Source organism: Sarcophilus harrisii, chromosome 4 (assembly GCF_902635505.1).
Source record: "Sarcophilus harrisii chromosome 4, mSarHar1.11, whole genome shotgun sequence".
Taxonomy (NCBI): domain Eukaryota; kingdom Metazoa; phylum Chordata; class Mammalia; order Dasyuromorphia; family Dasyuridae; genus Sarcophilus; species Sarcophilus harrisii.
The window spans coordinates 348,387,287-348,408,928 of record NC_045429.1 but is presented as its reverse complement, the minus strand read 5'-3'; the positions used below and the strand labels follow the sequence as shown (position 1 = coordinate 348,408,928).

The following is a 21,642-nucleotide window of genomic DNA, read 5'->3' as shown; positions in this document are numbered from 1 at the left end:
AGTCTGTGGATAGGATATAATTCAGAGGACACAATTTCAAAACTTTTCTCTAGTTTCAGTGACTGAACTCCTTTTGGAGGCATTAATTTGTTGTAATTTTATTTGCATATTTCTCTTTTTCATGGTTAGTTTATGATAATTTTCAAATTTTCACCATAATTTTGTTCTCTGTTCTGATTCACCCATTATTCTTATTTCTGCTGCCAAGCCTACTTTAACAAACCCATAAACTTCCTTCTTGGTTCCTTGCCCCTTTCCTAGGAAAGGCAGTATGGTGTAATGGAAAGAACTCAGAGATCTGAGATCCTGGGTTTGAATTCTGGCTCCACCCCAGTACTTGTACTCCCTCAGTGTTCTCCTTGGAAAATGAGAACTTTGAAATAGAGCTTTGGCTCTAAGAGGTCTCCCTAAGCTCGAGAGCTTCCTCTTTAATTTGATATCAAGTGAGAAAAGAGAATGAATGTAGTTTGACTTAAGAAGAAATATTTGGATAGTTCTGCAATGGAAAAAGTTGAGCTATAGGATAAGGGCTCCTTGTTCCTGAACTAGAGCTGTTTTGGAAAAGGAACACTTTAGGGTTGAAGTTCTCCTGGGAAGAAGAAGATTGGTATTGTAATAGCCTCTTCCAAGCTTTGGTTTTCCAAGGCTAGAAATGGTAGGCACCGAGAGCAGAGGAAACACCTCAGATGAGTAGGAAGGAAAGTTCTAGGGATGCAGAAGGAAACTGTCACCGGCTTGAAGGAGTGTGCTTTCTCTGTTTATCTCCTCTTCACTTCAAGACTTAGTATCACTCTCCCATATCCCTCCCTTTTCTGGCTCTGGAACAAAAATCAAATGACCCTTGTCATTGTTCTTGGGTAGAATTCACCTGCCAATGGCTCCTTTTAAACTTTTCAAACCAAACTATTCCTCCCTGGCCACACTTCCATGTTATCTTCCCTATTAGAATGTAGTGTGATGTATAAGCTCCTGGAACTAACAGCTTCATTTTTGCATGTGTTCCCAATACTGAATACCATACTTAACAGCCCTAATAAATGCCCTTCTCTCTCCCTCCTTTTTTTTTTTAATTTCTTACTTCTCTTTCCTCCCTTCCTTTCTTCTTTCTTTCCACTCATTTTTCCTTTCTTCTTTTCTCCCTCTTTCCTCCTTCCTTCTTTCCTCCCATCCATCTTCCCTTCCTTCCTCCCCTCCCTCTTTCCTCCCTCCTTCTTTTGCTATTTTCTTCTACCTTTCCTTTCTTTCATTCTACCTTCTCCAGCTTTTTCTTCTCCTCTCCTTTTTCTTTCATTTCCATTATGATCTCATTTTATCCTCAATCCAGATAAGATAAAGTGGATCAAGAATCTGTTCTGTCTTACAAATGAGGAAAATGGAAGGTCAGAGAGAGTCAAGGCCCACCTTAAAGAGTTGGTGGTAGAAGTGAGACTATAATACATATTTTCTGACTAAATCTCAAGCTCTGAACCTTCAGTTTCTTCTGTACCTTTTGGAAATCACCAGGCTGCTGCTTGGTGATTAGATGCGAGTGAATTCTGAGAAACAAAAATGAGCTAACTCATATAGTTGTTTGGGGGCAGCTCTATAGCATGGTGGATATAGCCCTGCACTTGGAGTCAGTTGGCTTCATTTACAAGCATATGTGTCTCTGGGAAAGCCACTTAATCCCTATCTGCCTCAGTTACTCATCTTTAAAATAGGGACATAAGGATAAAGAAATGGCAAATCATTCTGGCATTTTTGCCTAAAAAACCTCTTGGTCTTGTCCATGGGGTCATCTAAACATAACCGAATGACTGAACAACAGTAGTTGTTTAATTAGGTATTTACTATTTTAGGGTAAATGTTTACTTGGATTCTAAGAGCACTGTGGGACTCCATTCTACAGTAAGGGAAAGCCACTTGGCTGTTGCTCATGAGGTCTTTGTCATGCAAAGTAAGTAGTGCTAAATCTCCAGTTATAGCTCTTTTAGCCTTACTCTTCCATGGCCCTTTCCCCAGACATCAATGTCCAAGAAGCCTTTGAACTAACCCAAACCCCTTTGCTCCCCATCGGTGATCTTTCTCGTACACTTTCCACCTGAATGTTGTCTTCTTTGTAGCGATAGATTTATTTCGAGACATTTTTTCTTAAACCACAGGATCGGAAAATACCTCAGTGGCCAACGTAGGCTGACCCATTCCCCTCAAAAGAATCTCCTTTATATCTAACAGTATTTAGTAGCCAATTCTTCAAATTCTTGCCTGACAGGAGATTTTATAATTTCCCCTCCTTGGTTCTGCTCTTCTTCAGGTTAAACATCCCCACTTCTTTCCTCCAGTTCCCAGTTGATCTCTTCCTAAATTCTGGTGCTCAGGACTAGACACAAGAGTGCTTATTTGTGATCCAAACAGGGAGGGGAAGAGGAAAGCTACCACCTTATTCCTGGAAATGTTATCTTTCTTAATTCAGGCTGGAGACTGTATTATTTTTTTTTGGCCACCATGTTTCAGTATTGGTCCTGCTGAACTTAAGGCCCATTGGATCTTTTTCAGACATGCTGCTCTCTAATTTGTACTTCTGAAGTTAATCTCCTGAAACCAAGTATAAGATCTTTATCTCCTTCATTAGATTGGAAGCTTCTTGAGAGCAGGAACAGGCCTCTTCTTTATTCAGGCTCCCAGTGACCTAGAACAGGTCTAGAAGGGTGGCATAGGAACAAGTGGATTTGACCCACCTCCCTTCCTCCCTCCCTCTCTTCCAACCCCTCCTCCCTCAAGACCTCGGAGATAGAATTCCAGCTGTCTTGGAAAGAAAAGTAAAAAAAAAAAAAATAAATAAAAGTACCAAACGCCTCTGTTCAAAACAGTTTATTTTATTTTATTTTTTTGTCAGACAAACACATTGATTTCTGGACCACAGTAGAGGATGGAAACCTTTCACAAACTTATTTATTTGAAAATACAAATATAAAATTATACTTTCCACATCTGAGATGTGAGAGACTGCCATCCACATAGTAGTTTTTACAACAGGGCTTTAAGTAAGCCACACACAAAGACCTGAAAGATGCTTGATATATATATATATATAGATACATATATATGTATATATATAAAAAAAATACTCACTACCAAAGTTCTCATCAGTTTCATACTAAAGTATAAAAGTAAGGGTGAGGTCAGCCACAGTGCTGGGGAAAGTTTTATTTAGATACATTGATGTCCACATGAAATGCTTCAACTTGCATCCTAGTACACATGGAATTACGACATTACAATACACCATGAAGAGTGGGCTTGCGGGCCCACCGTACTCAGTATGACACTCACAGATTCCACACGGGATGGGACAGTATGTACAGAATACAGTGACAGAGAGCCGCTGGGAGAGGCCTCTGATGCTTTTTTTTTTTTGTCTGTCCAGCCTGGCCCCCCCCCCCCCTACCCCTACCTGACCCGGCTCCCCAGATCTGAAATGAAATTTTTTTTTTGATTGTTTTGGTAGCTTTTGGCCAGAAGGCTTTGATGAAGGGTCCTTCTGCCAAGGGGGTGGGGTGTGTGTGTGTGTGTGTGTGTGTGTGTGTGTGTGTGTTTATATTTGGTTAAAAAAAAACAAACAAACTTATTACAGTATTAAAGTATTGCTTAACTTACAGAAGATCTCCTCATGTAGTGTCTGTGCCCAAGAGACGGGCTGAGCTGAGTTCTGCGTATTTCATGCCAGTAGGATGAGGACAGGAGGACCCGCCAGTGTTTATCTTTCTCCGATGTGCCTGCTTCTCCTTCCCTTTTGCTCCCGCACAGATCCCTTGCTATCCCCTTCCTTGGGAAAATATGAAGCACATTCAAGAAAAATATTCTCTCTCCCCCCCTCAAATTCCCTCTGTCCCTGCGTGCCATTTCCAATAGACTAAAGATAAGTATGAGTTAGTGTTCTTTTTTTTTTTTTTTGTAAACAATTTCATATGCAATATAATACAGAAAGCATGGCTGACCTTCAATAAAAATGTAGTAAACTATATTGCTTTATTCTTGATTATGCTGCAGTAAGTAAGTGAATGGCAGAATGAAACAGTGTGGTTGGTGGAGGTGGAGGCTAAGTCCCTAGCCCTCGCTTGCACTAAAGATCAAAATAGTTTGGTAATTTTTTTTTTCCTAGCCAGAAAATAAAAGTAGAACAAGAAAAAAAAAAGAGAAAAAGAAAAGAAAAACAACAAAACCAAACCAAAATCAAAACCAAAAAAAAGAAAAACAAAAAAAAAAGAAAAACAAAAACAACAACAAAAAAAAAACTGAACACCTTTCAGGTCATTAGAACCAACAATTACCCAATGATTGAACTAGTCTAATAAGATGTGTGTAACATTTACTGGCTGTGGATTGCTGTAAGATGAGAAATTAAATGGACAGCAATAGAGCCATGCTACCTTAAAGTCCAAGCTACAAAGTTCAAATTAAAACGAACATTATGAAGGATAGAAATGCAAAGGCCAGGTCAAGCTTCGTTTGAATCAAGCCAATGGGCAGTGGGGTGGGGTGGGGTGGGAGCCATGTGCTCTGGTTTTCTGGGGGGAGGAGGGGAGGAGGAAGGCTGAGCTAGTCCATGTTTTCAAAATACTCCTGGAGAGATCAGGAACTCTGTCCTCTCAATATCGCCCTTTCTGGGTGGGAGGGGAAAAGGGGCACAGGAACTATCCAGCAAATGCCATGCTCCTTCCATTGGGAGACAAAGAGATCTTTGGGCCCTGGGCAGATGGAATTAGACCAATAGAACTATAGCACGGTAGAGCTGGAAAGGCCCTGAAAGGTCATCCAGTCCAACCCCCATTATATAGTTGAGGAAACTGAGGCCCAAAGTGGTGAAGTGACTTGCCCAACTGGAGGCTGGAGTGTCACACAAGTGGCTATTTCCCAGACTTGGGAGAGAAGGAGAAGGGATTGCCCAAATGGTATTCTCCTCCATCAAAGGTAGTTCCCAGGTCACCATTGAGCTTAATTGAAACAAAGACGAGGCTGAACATCAGTGCTAAAATAATTTACAAAAATCTTTCAAAATGGACTTCTAGATGATTGGGGCAGGGGGAACTAACGTGAACCTTAACCTAGGTAGCCACATTGAAACATATCAGATTCCACAAGATTTGTGCTATGGGCTACTGGGTCTCTTCAAAAGGTATATAAACATCTAAAACATATTCACACAGATTATCAGTTTCTTCTGAACATTCTTAAAAAAATATTTTTTCTCTTAGTAAAATCATTTTAATATACCATGCCTCCCTCTTTTAAAAAATAAATTAAAAAAATCCAGTTTTGCATATCTAGCATTAGCATTTAAGGTAGTATGGCAGACCCCTTCAAAGTTAAGGGGGGGGTGGGGATCTACAAAATGCTGGGGAGTTTGCCAGCATTTTAACATTGTGAGACCTTTGGTTAGTTGAAACCACATCAGATCAGAAAAAAAAAAGAAAAGAAAAATAAGGAAAAGAAAAATAAAGGAAAATAAAACAAAAAAATTGACCTTAAAATTAAAAAAGACAATTAAAAAAGAAAAAAAAAACTGCCCCAAAATTAGCATTTTGTTTTCTTAAATAAGAGAAAGTTCTATCCTTACTGGTCCTAAATCTGAATAACTACATCTAATTTTTTTTTTTAACCTTAATTACAATACACCTACCAATATGTACTAGAAGAAAGAGGAGAAAAAAAGTTACTACACTAGTATCAGGACAGCACGCTTACAAGATAGCCATTTTATACATTATTAACAGACAATGGTCAACAAAGAATCATCTATGAGGTGACAGGGAATGAAGAGAAAACAAATGGTAGTACAGTACATCCTCAACATGGACAAAATATTAATAAAAAATTCCCTGGAATAGACATTGAATCACAGGGAATTGACTTCCTTTTTTATGTTTTTTTTTTTGTTGGTTTTTGTTTTTTTGTGTTTTTTTTTAAAGAACCACCATCTACTTTTATTGTTATTACTTGATCAAGTCTCAATATTTAAAAAGCGTCCAGCATTTTTACTTAACCTGGTTGTTCCAAAATAAGAAAGAACCTCCCCCCAACAAAAACAAAAAACAAAACCCCAAACAAAACCAAACCCCACAACAATCCTAAAATGTTATGTTGGAAAAACAAAGAGCATGATTCATTTTGTTTACTTATCAAAACTAAGAAAGAAAAAAAAAACCCAAAGCTTTTTTTTTTTCCTTCCTTTTCATTCAGCATCATGGCGCCTCTTGTTTGAAGATGCCTTTGCGCTACCCTGCCTAGTGAATGCCTACGTTAGTCTATTCATTAGTAACATTTATAAAAATAGGAGTGCAGCAGCTCTTTATAATAAATGTCGCATTCAGTGTCTCATACTGGCTGTGCCTCGAGTACCAAATTTATAAACGTAACAATTTAAAAAAATATTAATAAAACTTGTCAATATCACGTTAAAAAAAGAAAAAATATATTCACACTACAGTATGTTTGTTGGTGTTGTTGTTTAATGCCATCTACTGAGTTGTACTTTTCTAAATTGCTGTTGCAGGCCTATTTACCAATATTAAAAAATTAAATTAAAAAATATCCTTCATCATAAGTATCTTTTCCCCAACTGAGGACCATATATTATAACAGCCAAATATTAAACATGTGCAAACAGGAAATTGTCAGTTTTTCCCACCAGTCACAGTGCAGTGATGTTTATACTTTTAAAAAATGTTTTAATTCTGTTTACATCTACAATAAATTAAAAACAAAACAAAACAAAAAAAAAAAAATCTTCCCTAGCCTCTCTGGTGATACTCGCAGCACTGAGGTATTAAAAAAAAAAAAAAAAAATAAGGAGTTTGCTTTCCTAATTTGTTAATGAAAAGTTATAATGGATATAGGTATCAATAATGTAGGACTAGCCATCCCTGGCCCAGGGGCCCCAAACTGGGGGAGGGAGAGAGAGAGGAAGGGGAGAAAAGAGGGAAGTGTCTTGGGCGACACTTGGAGGAGCTGAAATGATTGGACAATAAAAACAATCTAATTTTTTAAATGACTAAAAAAAATGCCCTCCCCCCTCCCCCAAGCCAAACAGGTGTGCTTTGAACTTTAAATACGTTAAATATTAACATTGCTATCTTTTTCAAAGTCTTGGGAAAAGCAGTATTTCATAGTTTAAATTAAAAAATACAACTAGACTGATCATCGGAAGCTGTGTACAAAGGAGCAGTGAGTATGCTGGTGTGACACTAGTAGAATTCTTAGGTCTAATGTACTGACAAAAGAGAGCTAAACTGTGTTCTTTTTGACTTCATCAAGGGCAGCCCTGGCAGCTGATTGTTCTTAGACCTTAAAACTCAAAAATTGACCTTTTATTTTTCTTTAAAAAAAATTATTTTCCTTTTTAGTTTCTTTCCATGAATCATCAAACTGCCTGGGACTAAGTCCCTCACAAAAATATTTTTTTTTCATTTTCTCTTTCTTAATAGTTTCTATGTAGTTAATGGAATTGTATTTACAGCACTTATTATTTTTTTCTCCAGAATTCACAATTTCAAAAAATCTTATAATATCACCTCTTTCAACAGAAAAAAGCACTTATAGAAAAGAAGGACGACCGAAATGTTGTCGTCCTTACCTTATTGCCGAAAATAGATATACTTAGGTTAACAAAGAGACATCACAAAAATGAATCGCTAAAGAGCCTGTTAGTTAAGCTATGATCTCGCTTCTACAAATGCAAATGATAAACTTTTATGCCCAACTCCCTCTCTGGAGCTTCTCGACTTTCAGAGTGTGCTAAAATTCCACCTGAAAAGTTATACAATTTCAGAATGGGCACCAAAAGGTTGAGAGTCACATTACCATCTCAGCATCCTTGAAGCAGGAACAGAACCAAAATCAGAACCAAAAAAGTTTTTTTTTTTTTTTTTTTTTTTTTTAAAGAAAGTAAAATCCTTAATATAACAGTTATACTATGGTTAGCTTTTCACTACATATTAAAGCGACGAGGCTACTAGACTATGTCAAAAACACTACCAAATGTGATTCAAAGATATTTAAAAGGTAAGGTGTGGGGGTGAGGATGGGACAAAGGGATCCATCAAGAAAAAAAGAAAAAACCCACAAAAATTATGGATTATATACACATTTTTAAAAGCTGTTGTCTTATATAGTACAGCAGATTCATGAGATGATGAGATTGAATTCAACCCTCAGTCCGAAGTGAGCCATCTCCAGTGGGGTGGGGGTGGGGAGTGAGGCTGGAGGTGTCCAGGTCTGAAGATATCACCTAAACAAAGGGCCACTCAGAAACTTCGCCCAGTCTTGCCTGGACATCCAGGTATGCTCTGTTGGAAAGGAGAGGACAGACATACCCAAAATGGGAACACACATAGAGAAGTGTTACTGGCACATGGGCTACTTCTCACACAGAGCTTTCAAAAAGTGGCTTATTATCTAATCCATCAAGTATCAGAGAAATGGGCCCCATTTCACCATGTATTTATGGAATCAAGCATTTGGGTTAGTAGTTCTCCAATTTTTGTGTTTCTATACATCCTTTCCCCAACCCCTGTAGAGACCCCCAGGCTAACAGTTCTCTGCAATCCGTCAATACCCTTCAGCCCCATTCTCCAGGAGTCTTTAGCTCAGAGGTTGGAAACTTCTTTTCTAGGCTGGCTCTGGATTTGGGGGGATGTGGGCTGCTCCTACTAACCAGATAGAAAGGGCATGTTTTATATAAATCTGGCAGTCTTCAGTGTGGCAGGCAAAGAAAGGTATAGTCCATGAAATATGTGTAAATCAGGGTCTTTCTGATCCATATTCAATGTCTACATAAAGGAAGAACAAAGACACTCACTGATTGTTTCTGCACATATGTCTATTTCTAAAACCAGAAGTGTCTAAATAACAATGAAAATGTGTTTGTAGCCATGATCATATTTGAATTTCATAAAAGCTGTGTTTCATGTTAAGCTCACAATGTTCAAAAGGAATTTCTTTGGACTTTGACACAGTAGCAGAAACAGAATGACGGTCTTTGAACTTGCTAATTGTTCTCCTCTGTTTTGGGCCATTTGCTTAAATCCAGACTACTTACCTGCCTCGTACAGAGGAAACTAAAAGTTAGTGAGTGGTTTGGTTTTAAGACTTGTGACCTGCCTGCTTTCAATCTTTTGTTTTCAGTTCATTCTTTAGGGTTCCTCTCTTTTCCTCCTTGCCCCCACACTTGCCTGGCTCCATGTTTCTCCCAGATTTCACCACTCTATTCTGGAAGGGAAGTTTAATACCAAAAGAAGATGGGCTCTAAGAGACATTCATCCAATATGGGATGTCCCAAAGAAGCAATAAGGTTCTATGGGGAACCTGGAGGAGGATGAGGGAATGACATGGTATACCGCCTCATCCCTTTTGGGGAGAACAATCGGTTAGAGATGTTGGCTACTGCTATCCAGCCCAGTCTGATTAAAGAAAGTTTGGTCTTTCCCCTCATCTGACTCCACAAAGGCTTGAAATAATTTGAGACAACAAGGGCTCCCAGCCACATGGTTTCTCTACTCAATCTCCTGTGACTGCCTCTCCTCCTCTGCCCCTAAATCAGTCTTAATTAGTTGCGAGCAGCTCTCCACACAGTTAATAGCCTTGGGCTCAGGCTGGCAATGAATGTGTCAGGATTCACATGGTGGGTAGGGGGAAACTCAAGACATATTATTCACTTGGTTAAAAGGGTGGAGGGCACATGGGCAGCTGGATTAGTTGACATGACTTTGTTAACCGTCCCACCTTTCCACCTAATACTCTCCACAAAGAACAAACTTACTGTAGCCACATTTCTACCCTATCCCCCATCCCCTAGTGCTAACATTAAAAAACTTCAAAAATTCTCTTAAACTCAGCCTTTCTCCTCTGACCGGCAAAAGCCTCAAGGAGTCTTCAGGGTAGATTCCTGGTATTTCTTTTATTGACTGTGTATCCTTTGCCTGTCTATACCTTGGTTTCCACAACTGCAAAAGTGGGGATGCTTTTCATAGGATCATAGATATAAGGACCTCTGAAGTCATCTTGTCCAACTTCCTCATTCTAAAGATGGGGAAACTGAGACCCAGAGAGGGTAAGCTCCTTCCCTAAGAAGAACTAAGCTACAAATATAATTCCTCTTAACAACAGAGCCAGAGTTCTTTTCTACTAGATAGTTGACTATCTTGCCTGTTTTCCCAATGGGATGCCATGTAGATTGCTGAGGTAATGCTTGTGCCAAAACACGAGGGCAGATTTAATAAAAAAGGGTGCCTTTTGGGGGGTGGCAATTAGAGTTAAGTGACTTGCTCAGAGTCAGGCAGCTAATAAGTGTCTGAGGTCAGATTTGAACTTGGGTCCTCCTGACTGCTGGCTCAGTGCTCTATCCACTCTGCAACCTAACTGAATAAAAGACATTTCAATAAGTCACTTGGTTGGGATTGAAATCCCCACCTCATACCATGGCCCTATTCAATGACTAGCTGTGGGATATATGGTAAAGGCAGAATAAAAGAAGCTTTTGCATCCAGCCTTAGGAAATGCAAATCTATTCCTAAGAACTGAGAACCAGAGAGAGACTGGTTTTCCCTAAGACTCATAATCCCAGTAAAAGATTAGATAGGGAAGCCAACCCAATGGCAAATTCATAGGATTTAGAATTAGATTTCAGAGACTTTGCCATCAAATGACTACATTCTTCTCTTGGTCTCCATTATGGTATTCTGCCAAAATATGAGGTCTATTCTTCCCCCACTCCATCTAACCCTAATACATGTCATGAGCTGCAGAATTGTTCAGAATTGTGCCCTACTACTATACTCTTCCACCCTGAAGAGAAGGTAATGCAAGTTAGCATATTTCAACCCCCTAAGCTAATATTGCCAGCAGAAAACACACCCTTGGTGATTTCATAGGAAGAAGCCCCATTCTCATTGATGTCTTCCTAAGGATGACGAAAATTTACTCTTAAACTGAAGATGACAGAAAGTTCCTTTATTGCTCCCCCTCCCCCCTCCCCCTTTGAACAATTCAAAAAATGTTTAATTAACTTGAGCTCAGTTAAAAAGGTTAGGAAACTGGCAGTGATCCAAACCCATGTTAGGCAGGTGATGTCGTTAATTTAATTTGCTCAGGTTTTAGTGCTCTAATCTGGATAATTGCTCACCAGTTATAGGCAAAAAATGTTTTCTTTTCACTAAAACACTAAGTTCAATTCTTTAACTGTAAAATTTCCATGGTTTGATTCTCAGTGAACACTGGAAAGACTCCGGAAACTGAAGAGGGGAGATTACCCTACTCCAGGCTATAGGAGTCCCTGACCATGTGCACCCTCCTTGAGGGTTTTCCCTGAGAAAGCCTAGCAGGGTCATTTTCTTGATCTGCCTCTTGGTGCTTATAAATCAGCAAACCCTCCCATGGCACATGGCTGAGCACAAGATCTCCTTCCAGTTTCCCATAGTCTTGATTACATTTCAAGAAAGAAAAGGGTGATGAGAAAAGGGAGGGAAGTGGAGGCAAAAAAGAAGATACAGAACAGAGACAAAGACAGAGAGAAAAGAAGGGGGGAAAGGGGAGAGAGAAAGGGAAAGAGAGAGAGAGAGAGAGAGAAAGAGAGAGAGAGAGAGAGAGAGAGAGAGAGAGAAGAAAAGGGAGAAGAAGAGAGATGAGATGGGGAGAGAGAGAAAGAAGAGAGATGGAGGAGAGATAGAGAGAAAGCGAGGACAGATGGAGAGAGAAAGAGACAGAGAGGAGAGATGGAAGGAAGAGAGAAGAAGTGAGGGAGGAAAGAGGAAAGAGATATATTGAGGTGGGAGAAGAAAATGAGAAAAAGAAAAGGGGCATGATTGAAACTGAGTGGGGAGAAAAGATTTTGGAAAGGAAATCCAAAGAGAAAAGAATATTGAGTGGATGGGGGTGAGGGAAGGGCGTGACCTTATATGTATGTTCAGCTCCCATACATGTATGGACACACCCAGGCAAGACAGAGATATATGGCAGAGACTTTAATACCTCAGAGTGAGATGGCAACAAGAGCACCTGCTCAGTGGTATCCATTTGTAAAGGCCGTTGCAATCAAAGGTCCCTAAAATTGCATAATTGTTAAGGTCATCAGTGAGTGCACTATACATCGGAACAGACTGATTGTTTAAGGTGCTATACATTGGAATGGATTGGGAAATTCTTGGGAAGAGGAATGAATTATCAATGGGAGGAGCTGTGGTTGCTAGCATGAATGTGTCATTCTGAGACACCGCACGTGGATGGAGGTGGGACATCATTCTTAAAAGAGGAGGGTGGGAGAAGGGAATGTGAGCACTCTGCCCCCCATTACAAAGATAAAAGCTTCAGTTCTGTTTCAGAGAGATCAGGTGAGGGCCAGATTTGTGAGGAGATCAGGGTCAGAGATGCTGCCATTGAGAAGGGAGGCTGGAGGTCGGTTGACTAGCTTCTGGCCAGCACCTTCTAACTACAGGTGAGGGCTGTTTGCTTCTGTGATCCTAGAGGTGCTGTCTGGGGCTTTAGACACCACAGTATTGACAAAAAGGCAAATTGTGTGGTGATTTTTTTTTTTTTTAAGAGCAGGTCTATGAAGAAGTCAAAACACTTAAGTTTTCAAGAACAAACATCTCTTTTTCTTGAGGTAGAATAGGGAGATAAGTGGCATCCTAAGTGTTGAGAGCTGGTCTTTTAAATTGATGCTGCTGCTGGTTGAATAATAATATTTCTTATTAGATGGTACTTAGTGATATTAAGATGGGAATTGAAAGTGGACCCAGAGGTCAAGGGTCAAGACTGGAAGGCCTTCTTCATGGGAAGTGATTCTCCCTCCAGGCTCTGGCTCCCCAAACTCTTGTTTCCCTTCCACCTTCTTCAGTCCAATTTCTCCAATAATATCTATTTCCCCCAATGAGGCCTAGATTTTATTGAAGATGTTACCTGGGACCCCAGTTATTTTCCTATTTTGATGAATTTTTCTTTTTGGGGGGGGGCAAAGGAAGGGAAAATAGAATGTTTTGCCTCTAAAATGAAGAAAGGGGACACAGGGACAGTAAGTGAGCGGGCTCAGACACATTCATGCTCACACACACAGGGAGTGCAGGGGAAGGACAATACAATCTGAAAACAGCATGCAAATTTGTTAAGCAAATTTCCATTGCCTGTATTAGTTAGATTATAGAACCACAGAGCATCATAAATAGCAAATGCATTTGGCTTCCTGGAGGCTGTGCCTAAAGAACTCGAGGGGGCCCTTGGATGGACTTCCCTTGCCACCCTCCGGCCCTCTGCCCCAGCCGTAGGTCCCCTGCGCCTTTCACCAACTATAACCCCGGGTGAAGCAGGCCAGGGGAGTGGCGGGGATACAAGTTTAAGATGCTGCCCTAGAAGTGTAGGCCCACAAGGGAGAGTTTCCAACTTGGATGACCACTGGAGAGTTTCTTAAAGGATCCAAACTCACCCAGTTTGTTACCACCTAGGGACAGCCCATTCCCACCCCACCTCGGACCCTCTTGATAACCCCTCCCTCCCAGCCAAATGAGGTTGGGGAGGAGGAGCGGAGAGGGAGAAGAAAAGCCGAATACTTACAGCTATTCCATGGCTGAAGCCGGAGCCCGGCTGTGGGCTGGCTGCGCCTATATAATTCCCCACTCCGGAGTCCTGGCTCGCTGGGCCGTACAGGTCGGCGACGGGTCCTGGGCTGTTGGCCCCAGGGAAGCCTCCGGGCCGCGCCGGGTTGGAGCCTGCCGGGGAAGCGGGCGCGCCAAAATTCGGTTGAGCACTGTAGCTATTCAGGACTGGTGTGCAGAGAATAAAGCTGGGTATGAGGCCAGAAGCCGGGCATGCACCGTTCATTACAAGCCAAACACTTGAGAAAATACAGCTGAGGCCCAACTTCTAACACTCAACCAAGGCCATGCGATAACATCAGCAGGGACTCAAGAATAGTCAGCCCAGGCTACTACTAAGAAGCTCAGAGCTCCAAAAATATAAAGAGAATCAAAAACAATCATTCAACACACTATTGCAACCAACTGGAGGTGCTCTCTGCCCACCGAATTATCACAATAGAGAGAAATAGATATAGAAATATGTAGGAGAGATAAATATAAATATATATGTATAAAGAGAAATATTATTCCACATCTGAGTTGATGCTCATGCACTCTCGTTCTAAATCTGGGCACGTTGAGACAGCATTCACATCCCATGCAAACTACAAAGGAACTAGTTTTAGACTACACATTGTGTTAATATTGATATTAAAACGGACAGCAAAGAAAGCAAATCGTGTCCAGAAAAAAAATCTTGGGAGGGGGTGGATATTTAGGGGGGATTTTTTTTGGTTGTGTTTTGTTTTGGATCCATTAGATGATATACTGCATTAAAAAAAGACACACACAAAAAAAAGATTTCTCACCCACCTCCTTCCCCGCCCCCACCCCCCAATCCACTCCTCTCCCTCTTCCCGCCTCCCCACCATTTCGAGCACTGCATGAACGTTTTTTTGGACACTGAAACGTGGTCAGAGGATGTGGTATGTCATGGAAAGTTTGGGAGTCTTAAAATAACAGTAATGATGACAGCAAAGGAGTTCCTTCAGGTGTGGAGAGCAGGGGATGGAGGGAATGGGGAGAGGAGGCCTGGGACTGGGGACAAAGCAGAGGAGTCAGAGATTCTGTAGGGCACCCACACACTCACCTCCTTAGGTAGAAGGAAAAGGGGGATTGCTTTTTTTTCCCTTTTGTTTTTGTTTTTTTATTTTTAAAAGAAGAAGAGAGAGAGAAGTGTGAATACACGGAGTACTAAGTGAAGGAGTTCAAAGCTGAAGCATGTTATATCTAAATGACTGGTTTCTCATAATCACCCCTGGATGTAGGATATGTCAACAAGGTTGGGAGGAGGGGGCAAAGGTAGAAAAGGATGGGAGAGAGGGGGAAAGAGGAATGAGAGTAGAGAGAGAGAGGAGAGGGAGGGAGAGAAAGAAAGAGAGAGGAGAGAGAGAGGGACAGAGAGAGAAAGAGATGGGAGTGGAGGGAGAGGGAGAGAGGAAGAAGAGAGAGAGAGAAAGAGAAAAAGAGAGAGAGGAGAGAGAGAGAGAGAAGAAAGAGAGAGACAGAGAAAGAGAAGAGACAGAGAGAGAAGAAAGAGAGAGAGACAGAGAGGAAAGAGACAGAGAGAGAGAGAGGAAAGATAAAGAGAGAGGAAAGAGATAGAGAGATAGAGAGAGAGATAGAGAGAGAGAGAGAGAGAGAGAGAGAGAGAGAGAGAGAGAGAGAGAGAGAACACACACTCAAAATACATCTTTGCTATCGAGAGATGCCAGGGAGTTGAGGTCTTGCTATCCTATGGATGACAATAGTCAGGTAGATTGGGCAGGAGGAAGACAATTAAAGACAATAGCAATACCTTCCTTTTGGCCTCCAATCCCCATCACTCCAGATATCCCACATCCCAGTTATCTGACCCTTCCCTTACCCCCATCCAGCATCCTAGTTAATCAAGGTAAACACTGTGGTCTTTCTCCCCTATATTCCCAATCTCTGATAGATTTCCAATTATGAATTTCCTCTTATTGTTTTTTTTGGGGAGTGGAAGGACAAAAGAATGGGGGGAGGCCTAGGGAAGACACTATTATACCCCTAGCCAGTGGAAAGAAAGAATAGAAGACCAGTGCTCATCTCATAAAGTGTCACAGGAACTTCCACATAAATCTGGTTCAAACCTGCTCCCTTTGCTACTTCCTTTTCTAAGGAAAAAAAAAAAAACACAAACAATTTTCCAGAAATGGTAACCTTGGATTGGGAGCTCCTTGAGGACAGGGGTTGGTTTTTCCCAGTATTTAGCACTGTTCCTGACACTTGTTGGTGCTTAATAAATGCATCTTTTTTCTTGCCCCTTTTCTGGCTCACTACCTAGTATTACCAATTAGGAAGGAAAAGTAAAAATCCAACTAGACTGCCCCTTTGGGAGAATATTGTTTGGGAACATCCTGAAATCCTCAGGACTGAAGTAGTTTATTGATAGGAGGCCTCAAGAGGCAAACATATTTCTACCCTATCTTCTTGACGGTTGGATGGTTTGGGAAGGGATGGGGAGAGAGTAACCCAAACTAGTCAAAGTAGGTGTAGGTGCAGGAGGAACCAACAGGACAACTTGAAGTAAGGGGAATAATGGAGAAAACCTGTCAGGGCTTTGGGGTCCTGGTGTTGGTATGTATTGGCAAGGCATAGTAAGGCAGGATGACATGAATTGTAAATTAGCTGCCTTCCCTGGTCTACTCAAGAAGGAAGGTCTCTAGTAGGAACCCTTTGGGGAAATGAATAAATTGGCCAAAGGAAAGAATAGGTTAAATACCTAAGAAAAAGAAAGAAAAGAAAAAGAAGAAAAATCACAAAGGCCCAAAGCAAATGGATAGATTATTTTGGGGAAAAAATGTACTGGCTGACAAAAGGGCCTGGGATTTTTGAATATAAAAGATTAAATTTAAAGATAACATTTGGCTCCTCACTCAAGGGGACAAACATCAAGCTGAGATATTCCAAAGGCTGCATTATCTTGGTTTAACACACTTTTTTCTTCTGGGCTTCAGAAAATGGAAATGGTTTTTGCTTCCCAATCTATCCAGGGAGATTTGTGCAGTGGAGCTGGCCAGTCCTGTTCCTAGCAGAGAGGGCAGGGGGAATAGAGAAAGGGGAAGTACTATTTTAGCCACAGTCAGACCCATGAAGGTTTTGGGTAGGATCAAAGGAGATGGAGAGGGGAAACTCAAAATAGAGAGCTCATTCTCCAAGAATATTTACCATCTCCTCCTTCTCCCCTTCCAACCTCCATGCTTTCCTCCTTGGTCAGAGAAATGCCCAGGAAGCTTCAGAAAAAGGGAAATGCATTCCTACAGATTCTCCCTAAAAATCAGTTTTGACAGATGTTGGGAGAAAGACTGCGTGGTTATGCTCCCATTACATCCATGTTGCCCCCTCGCCCTGCCAATCCTCCAGGATCTAAGCAAGCCTGCAGTATGATGTAGTGGATTAAAAATTAGACCCGAGAGTTTAAAAACACAATAACAAAACAAACCCAAAACCCAAAGCCTAGATTCATATACCAGTTGTATCCATGTATTTTATAATCAGTGAGACTAGTCTTCTTGCTGTTCCTTAGATACTATATTCCATCATCTGCCTTTGTACTGACTGTCTCTTATAGGTGGATGCTCTTCCATCTCATCTCTGACTCCTGACTTCCTCCAAGACTCAGTTCAAATTCCCTTTTCTATGGCTGGTCATTCTTATTCTTCCTCATTCTTAGTACCTCCCCTTTGAGATTGCCTTCCATTTATCCTGTCTATATTTCATATGTAAATAGATGTTTGTCATGTTTTCTTCCCCAGTGGATGCTGCTCTTTTCATCCTTAATGCTTAGCACAGTGCCTTGGCATACAGTAAGTACTTAATAAATGCTTATTAACCAGCTTTGGGATGAGAGGCAAGTTACTGAACTTCTATGTGTCTCAGTTTCCTCATCTGTAAAATGCTGATAATTATATCTCTAGTACCAATTTCATGGGGTTCTGATGATTCTCAAATAAGATAATACGCCCATGGTATTTGCCAACTTCAAAACATTTTATAAAAGTCAGTTATTGCTGCCACTGTTGTGAGGGAGCACGAAGACTGAGAGGAGGCTTGCAGCCTGGAAAGAGCAGGGTTCAAGATCCTTATCTTGTCAGTGTTCTATGCAGAAGTATCAAACAAGCAACCCACAAAGTTCCAGAATGCAGTTTAATCCTTATTAAAATGTAATTGGGAAATATTTAACAAAATGAGTAAAAATACATTGAAACATAGAAATGTTATTATGTGGCTTGCTAAATAAATATACAGTTCACAGGGATCCTTATGTATGGTTAATTTGCCATTTTACAGATGAGGAAACTGAGACAGAATGAGATTAAGTGCCTTGCCCAGGGAATAGCTAGTAAGTGTCAGGCTGGATTTGAAAGCACATCTCCTGACTCCAAAATCACTGTTCTAACTACTGTCCACCTACCTGTCCTTGATCATATTCTGTTTAATATTTTAATCTTTTACTTATAGTAGGAATTTTCAGAGAACACAAACCTGGTGGGAATAGTTGACAACATTGATATCTAAATAGATCTCAACAAGTTGTAATGGTGGTATTATTCAGTCATTTCAGTCCTATCTGTCTCTTCACTTGGGGTTTTCTTGGCAAAGATACTGAAGTGGGTTGATATTTCTTTCTCCAGTTCATTTTTACAGATGAGGAAACTGAGGCAAACAGGGTTAAGTGAGTTGCACAGGGACACTAAAGGGTTTGAGGCTGGATTTGAACTCAGGAAAATGAGTCTTCTTATAGTATGCACTGTACCACCTAGATGCCCATGGTTTAATTTAGTGGGTTCCATTTCTATGTGAGTTTGACACCCTTGGTCTAGATAACTTTGTAAGCTCATAAGTTGTGTGTTGACTTGCTTTGGCAGAGGAACTTTCCTCACTCTAAAGTTCACTATATCAATGAAATTGCAGGTCCAGTCCTCACTTATATCCTATTATTAATATTATTAATTTTTGTTACTAGGTGTGCTTCACAAAAATTAATTTTGAGGCTAAACCTGTCTTTACCTCATCACATGGGCAACCTTCTGACTGATGACATCAAGAATGGGGCACAGACCAAGGGAATGTATTATATCATAACTGTCTAAAAGACAAACCTAGTCAAAAGAAACCAATGAAACACTTATGCTTGTTGGTCCTAACTCATATCATGACTCATATAGGGACAGGTGGGGAGAGGCAGGTAGCAAGGCCATCTACTAGATGACTCCTTGCCAAATGGTAATAACTAGAGGATCAATGTTTTGTTTTTTTCTTTTACTTACCTTCTACTTTAGTATATACCTGGTGGGACAGTTCTGTTAGACAGTAAACATCCTGAAGCAGTTTGGCACAGTGGGTGGAATACTGAACTGAGAGCCAGGGCGGCCTGTGTTCCAAACTCCTCTTAGAGAACAGTTCATTGAGCAACTCTAAGTAAATAACTAAACTAAACCTCTCTTAAGCTTAGTTTCTTCATCTGTAAAATTGGTAATAATAGCCAGACCTGCCTCATAGAGGTTCAAGTGAGATTTTATGTGTATATAGTACTCTGTGTGTGTTGATCTCTATGTTTTTCTCTCTGTGTATTTCTGTCTCTCTCTCCCCCCATCTCTCTCTTCCTCTTCCTCTTTCCCTTTCCCTCCCTCTCTCCGTGTGTATCTTTCTGTGTGTCTCTCCCTCTCCTCTCTCCCTCCCTTCTTCTCTCTCTTTGTAAATCTTCAAGGACTATGTACAATTATTATTGTTACTAAGGTTGCTTCAAAGACATTTGGTCCAACACGGCTAGCCTGGCTCGCTTAAATTCTCCCAACCCTTCCCCTGCCTCTTCTGTACATCATGGCCCAGGAGAGGGCAGGGAATGGAACTCTGCATTCTTCAGGCAACTGGGAGAGGAGCTTATAACATTTGTACGATCATTACTATTAGTCTCAGTGACTTCCTTCATTCCTTCATCATCTATCTGATGTGGAAGGGACAGAAGGCTTTTAATTCAACTCCCTCAATTTACAATGAAGGAAAAGACCTAGAGATATTAAATGACTTACACTTACTTGCAGTATGACTCAAGTGGCAAATGATGAATCTATCCCCTTTTACTTCTCCTTGGGTAGAAACATACATCTTTCAGCTCTAAAAGCTACCACTCAGTTGTTATTTTTGCCTTTCTTTATTAAATGATTAAGCATAGCGCCCAGCATACAGTAGGTGCTCAATAAATGCTTGTTGACTTAACTTGCCTTGACAATGCCCCCAGAGACACAGTTGGGAAAAACCCATGCAGCTTTAAGGGGAAAAAAATAACAAAACCCTCCTCTAAAATGAATACGATTTGCCCTGTTTAATAAGAGAGAAAAAAAATCGGGCACAGCCACTTTTCTCCATAAAAAACAGTGTCAGCCGCTGTTCATTCCCATGGTGGAGATGTATTAAAAACAAGGTAATTTTCTTTTCACTGAAAGTCAATTTAACACTACAGACTGAACACAGAGCTGACTACCTGAAAACTGGCTCCCTGGGGTCTCTGCACCTCTTGTATTTATTATATAAACAGAAATGAGGAGAAAGGGAGGGCATGATGTGCTCAGACTTTCAGAAAGCAGCCAGTTGTGGCAGAGGCTTTAAAGGGATATCAGTAGAGTCAAGGTTCTTGTCTTCAGGAAGCTTACAGTCTGATGTTATAAAACATTTTCAGTTGCCCATGCTAAAGCTAAAGGGGGATGTGGAAGGGGCAAGAAATCTAAAATGTAAATGGTTAACTGGTGATATAACTTAATGTCAATCACTATAAATCTTAGAGAGTTACAAAATGCTATTATTGTTATCAAAATCTGGGACTGAGCAAGGTCCCAGATTGAATTGATTTCAATTGAATCGAATTGTTTAACTGTTCTGAGGTTTCTAAACTAAATTTTATGCTTCTGATTCTAGAGAGGGAATAATACCTTGGAATCCCTTCTAGTATCCACTGAGGCACTGTGAGTCTGTCGGAGCCTAGAAGCTCAAAGAGAGGTAGGAGGGCAGAATGAATAATTCTCCATCATCACAAGATGATGACTTCTGGCCAAGCCCTGCCATGCCTCTGGGTCTTCCACATTCAGCCAGTGTGGGATCAAGGAATGAATTCTCTATGTACTCTAGGTGCAAGCAAAAAATAATTAGGTGGGTAGATCTGCTGTTCACTAAAACCAAAATGTGGGCAGGTCTAATTTTGAGAAAATCTTCTATATGAAAACCCACATTTTGGAGTCATATCACTTAGGGGGTGATTATTCACACTGACCAGGTTCCCATGAAGCAAGCCCCCATTGCAATGGATATTTAACTGTTTATTTGTTACTTTGGTTGTTTAGTTACTTCAGTCACATCTGACTCTTTGTGACTTCATATGGAGTTTTTCTTGGCAGAGATACTGGAGTGATTTGCCATTTCCTTCCCTTGCTTATTTTACATATGAGGAGGCTGAGGTAAACACAGGGTTAAATGACTTGCCCAGGGTCACACAGTTAGTGTTGAGACTGGATTTGAACTCAGATCTTACCGATTCCAGGCATAGTGCTCTATCCAATGTGCCATCTAGCTGCCCATTACCAGTCACTAACTCCTTGGAATAATTAAAGTAGAAAGCAAAAGATCTCAGGCATTCAATGCCAGTGTTCTATAAAACTAAATTAGAAATAATGGGAAAGCAGCTCTGGACTATGAGAAGGTTAGACAAAATTATTTTAAGGTCCCTTTCAACTCTGATATTCTGAGAGTCTCAAGAAAGAAGAAAAAGAAAAAAAATGTATTAAGTTCTATGTGCTAAGCACTATCCTAAGAGCTTTACAGACATTATTTCATTTCATAATCTCTATGTAAAATAGGGAATACCTGAAAAGTATTTAAAACCAAATAATAATGAGAGAAAGTGTACGTATGTGAGGGAGAGAGTAAGTGTGAGGGTGAGATTGAGTGTGTGGAACCAGGTAGGTGGTGCAGTAGATAGAGCACTGGGCTTGGAATCAGGAAGAATCATTTTCCCAAATTCAAA

General features: G+C 40.6%; 1 protein-coding gene across 10 annotated transcripts in view; it reads right to left on the bottom strand.

Annotated features, from left to right (window-relative positions):
* Positions 1-3,463: 3,463 nt before the first annotated feature.
* Positions 3,464-21,642, bottom strand: part of MSI2 (musashi RNA binding protein 2) — a 521,162-nt gene continuing 502,983 nt past the window's right edge. For 5 of the 10 annotated variants that reach the window (XM_031966452.1, XM_031966447.1, XM_031966451.1 and 2 more), the window contains 3 exons: positions 13,579-13,787; positions 12,004-12,076; positions 3,464-8,324 (listed from right to left, as the gene is read on the bottom strand). In XM_031966452.1, coding sequence (XP_031822312.1) covers positions 12,035-12,076; positions 13,579-13,787 — 251 coding nt within the window. In that variant the 3' untranslated portion in view covers positions 3,464-8,324; positions 12,004-12,034. The remainder of the gene's footprint in view (positions 8,325-12,003; positions 12,077-13,578; positions 13,788-21,642) is intronic. The other 5 variants (XM_031966450.1, XM_031966454.1, XM_023502155.2 and 2 more) reach the window with 2 other exon arrangements.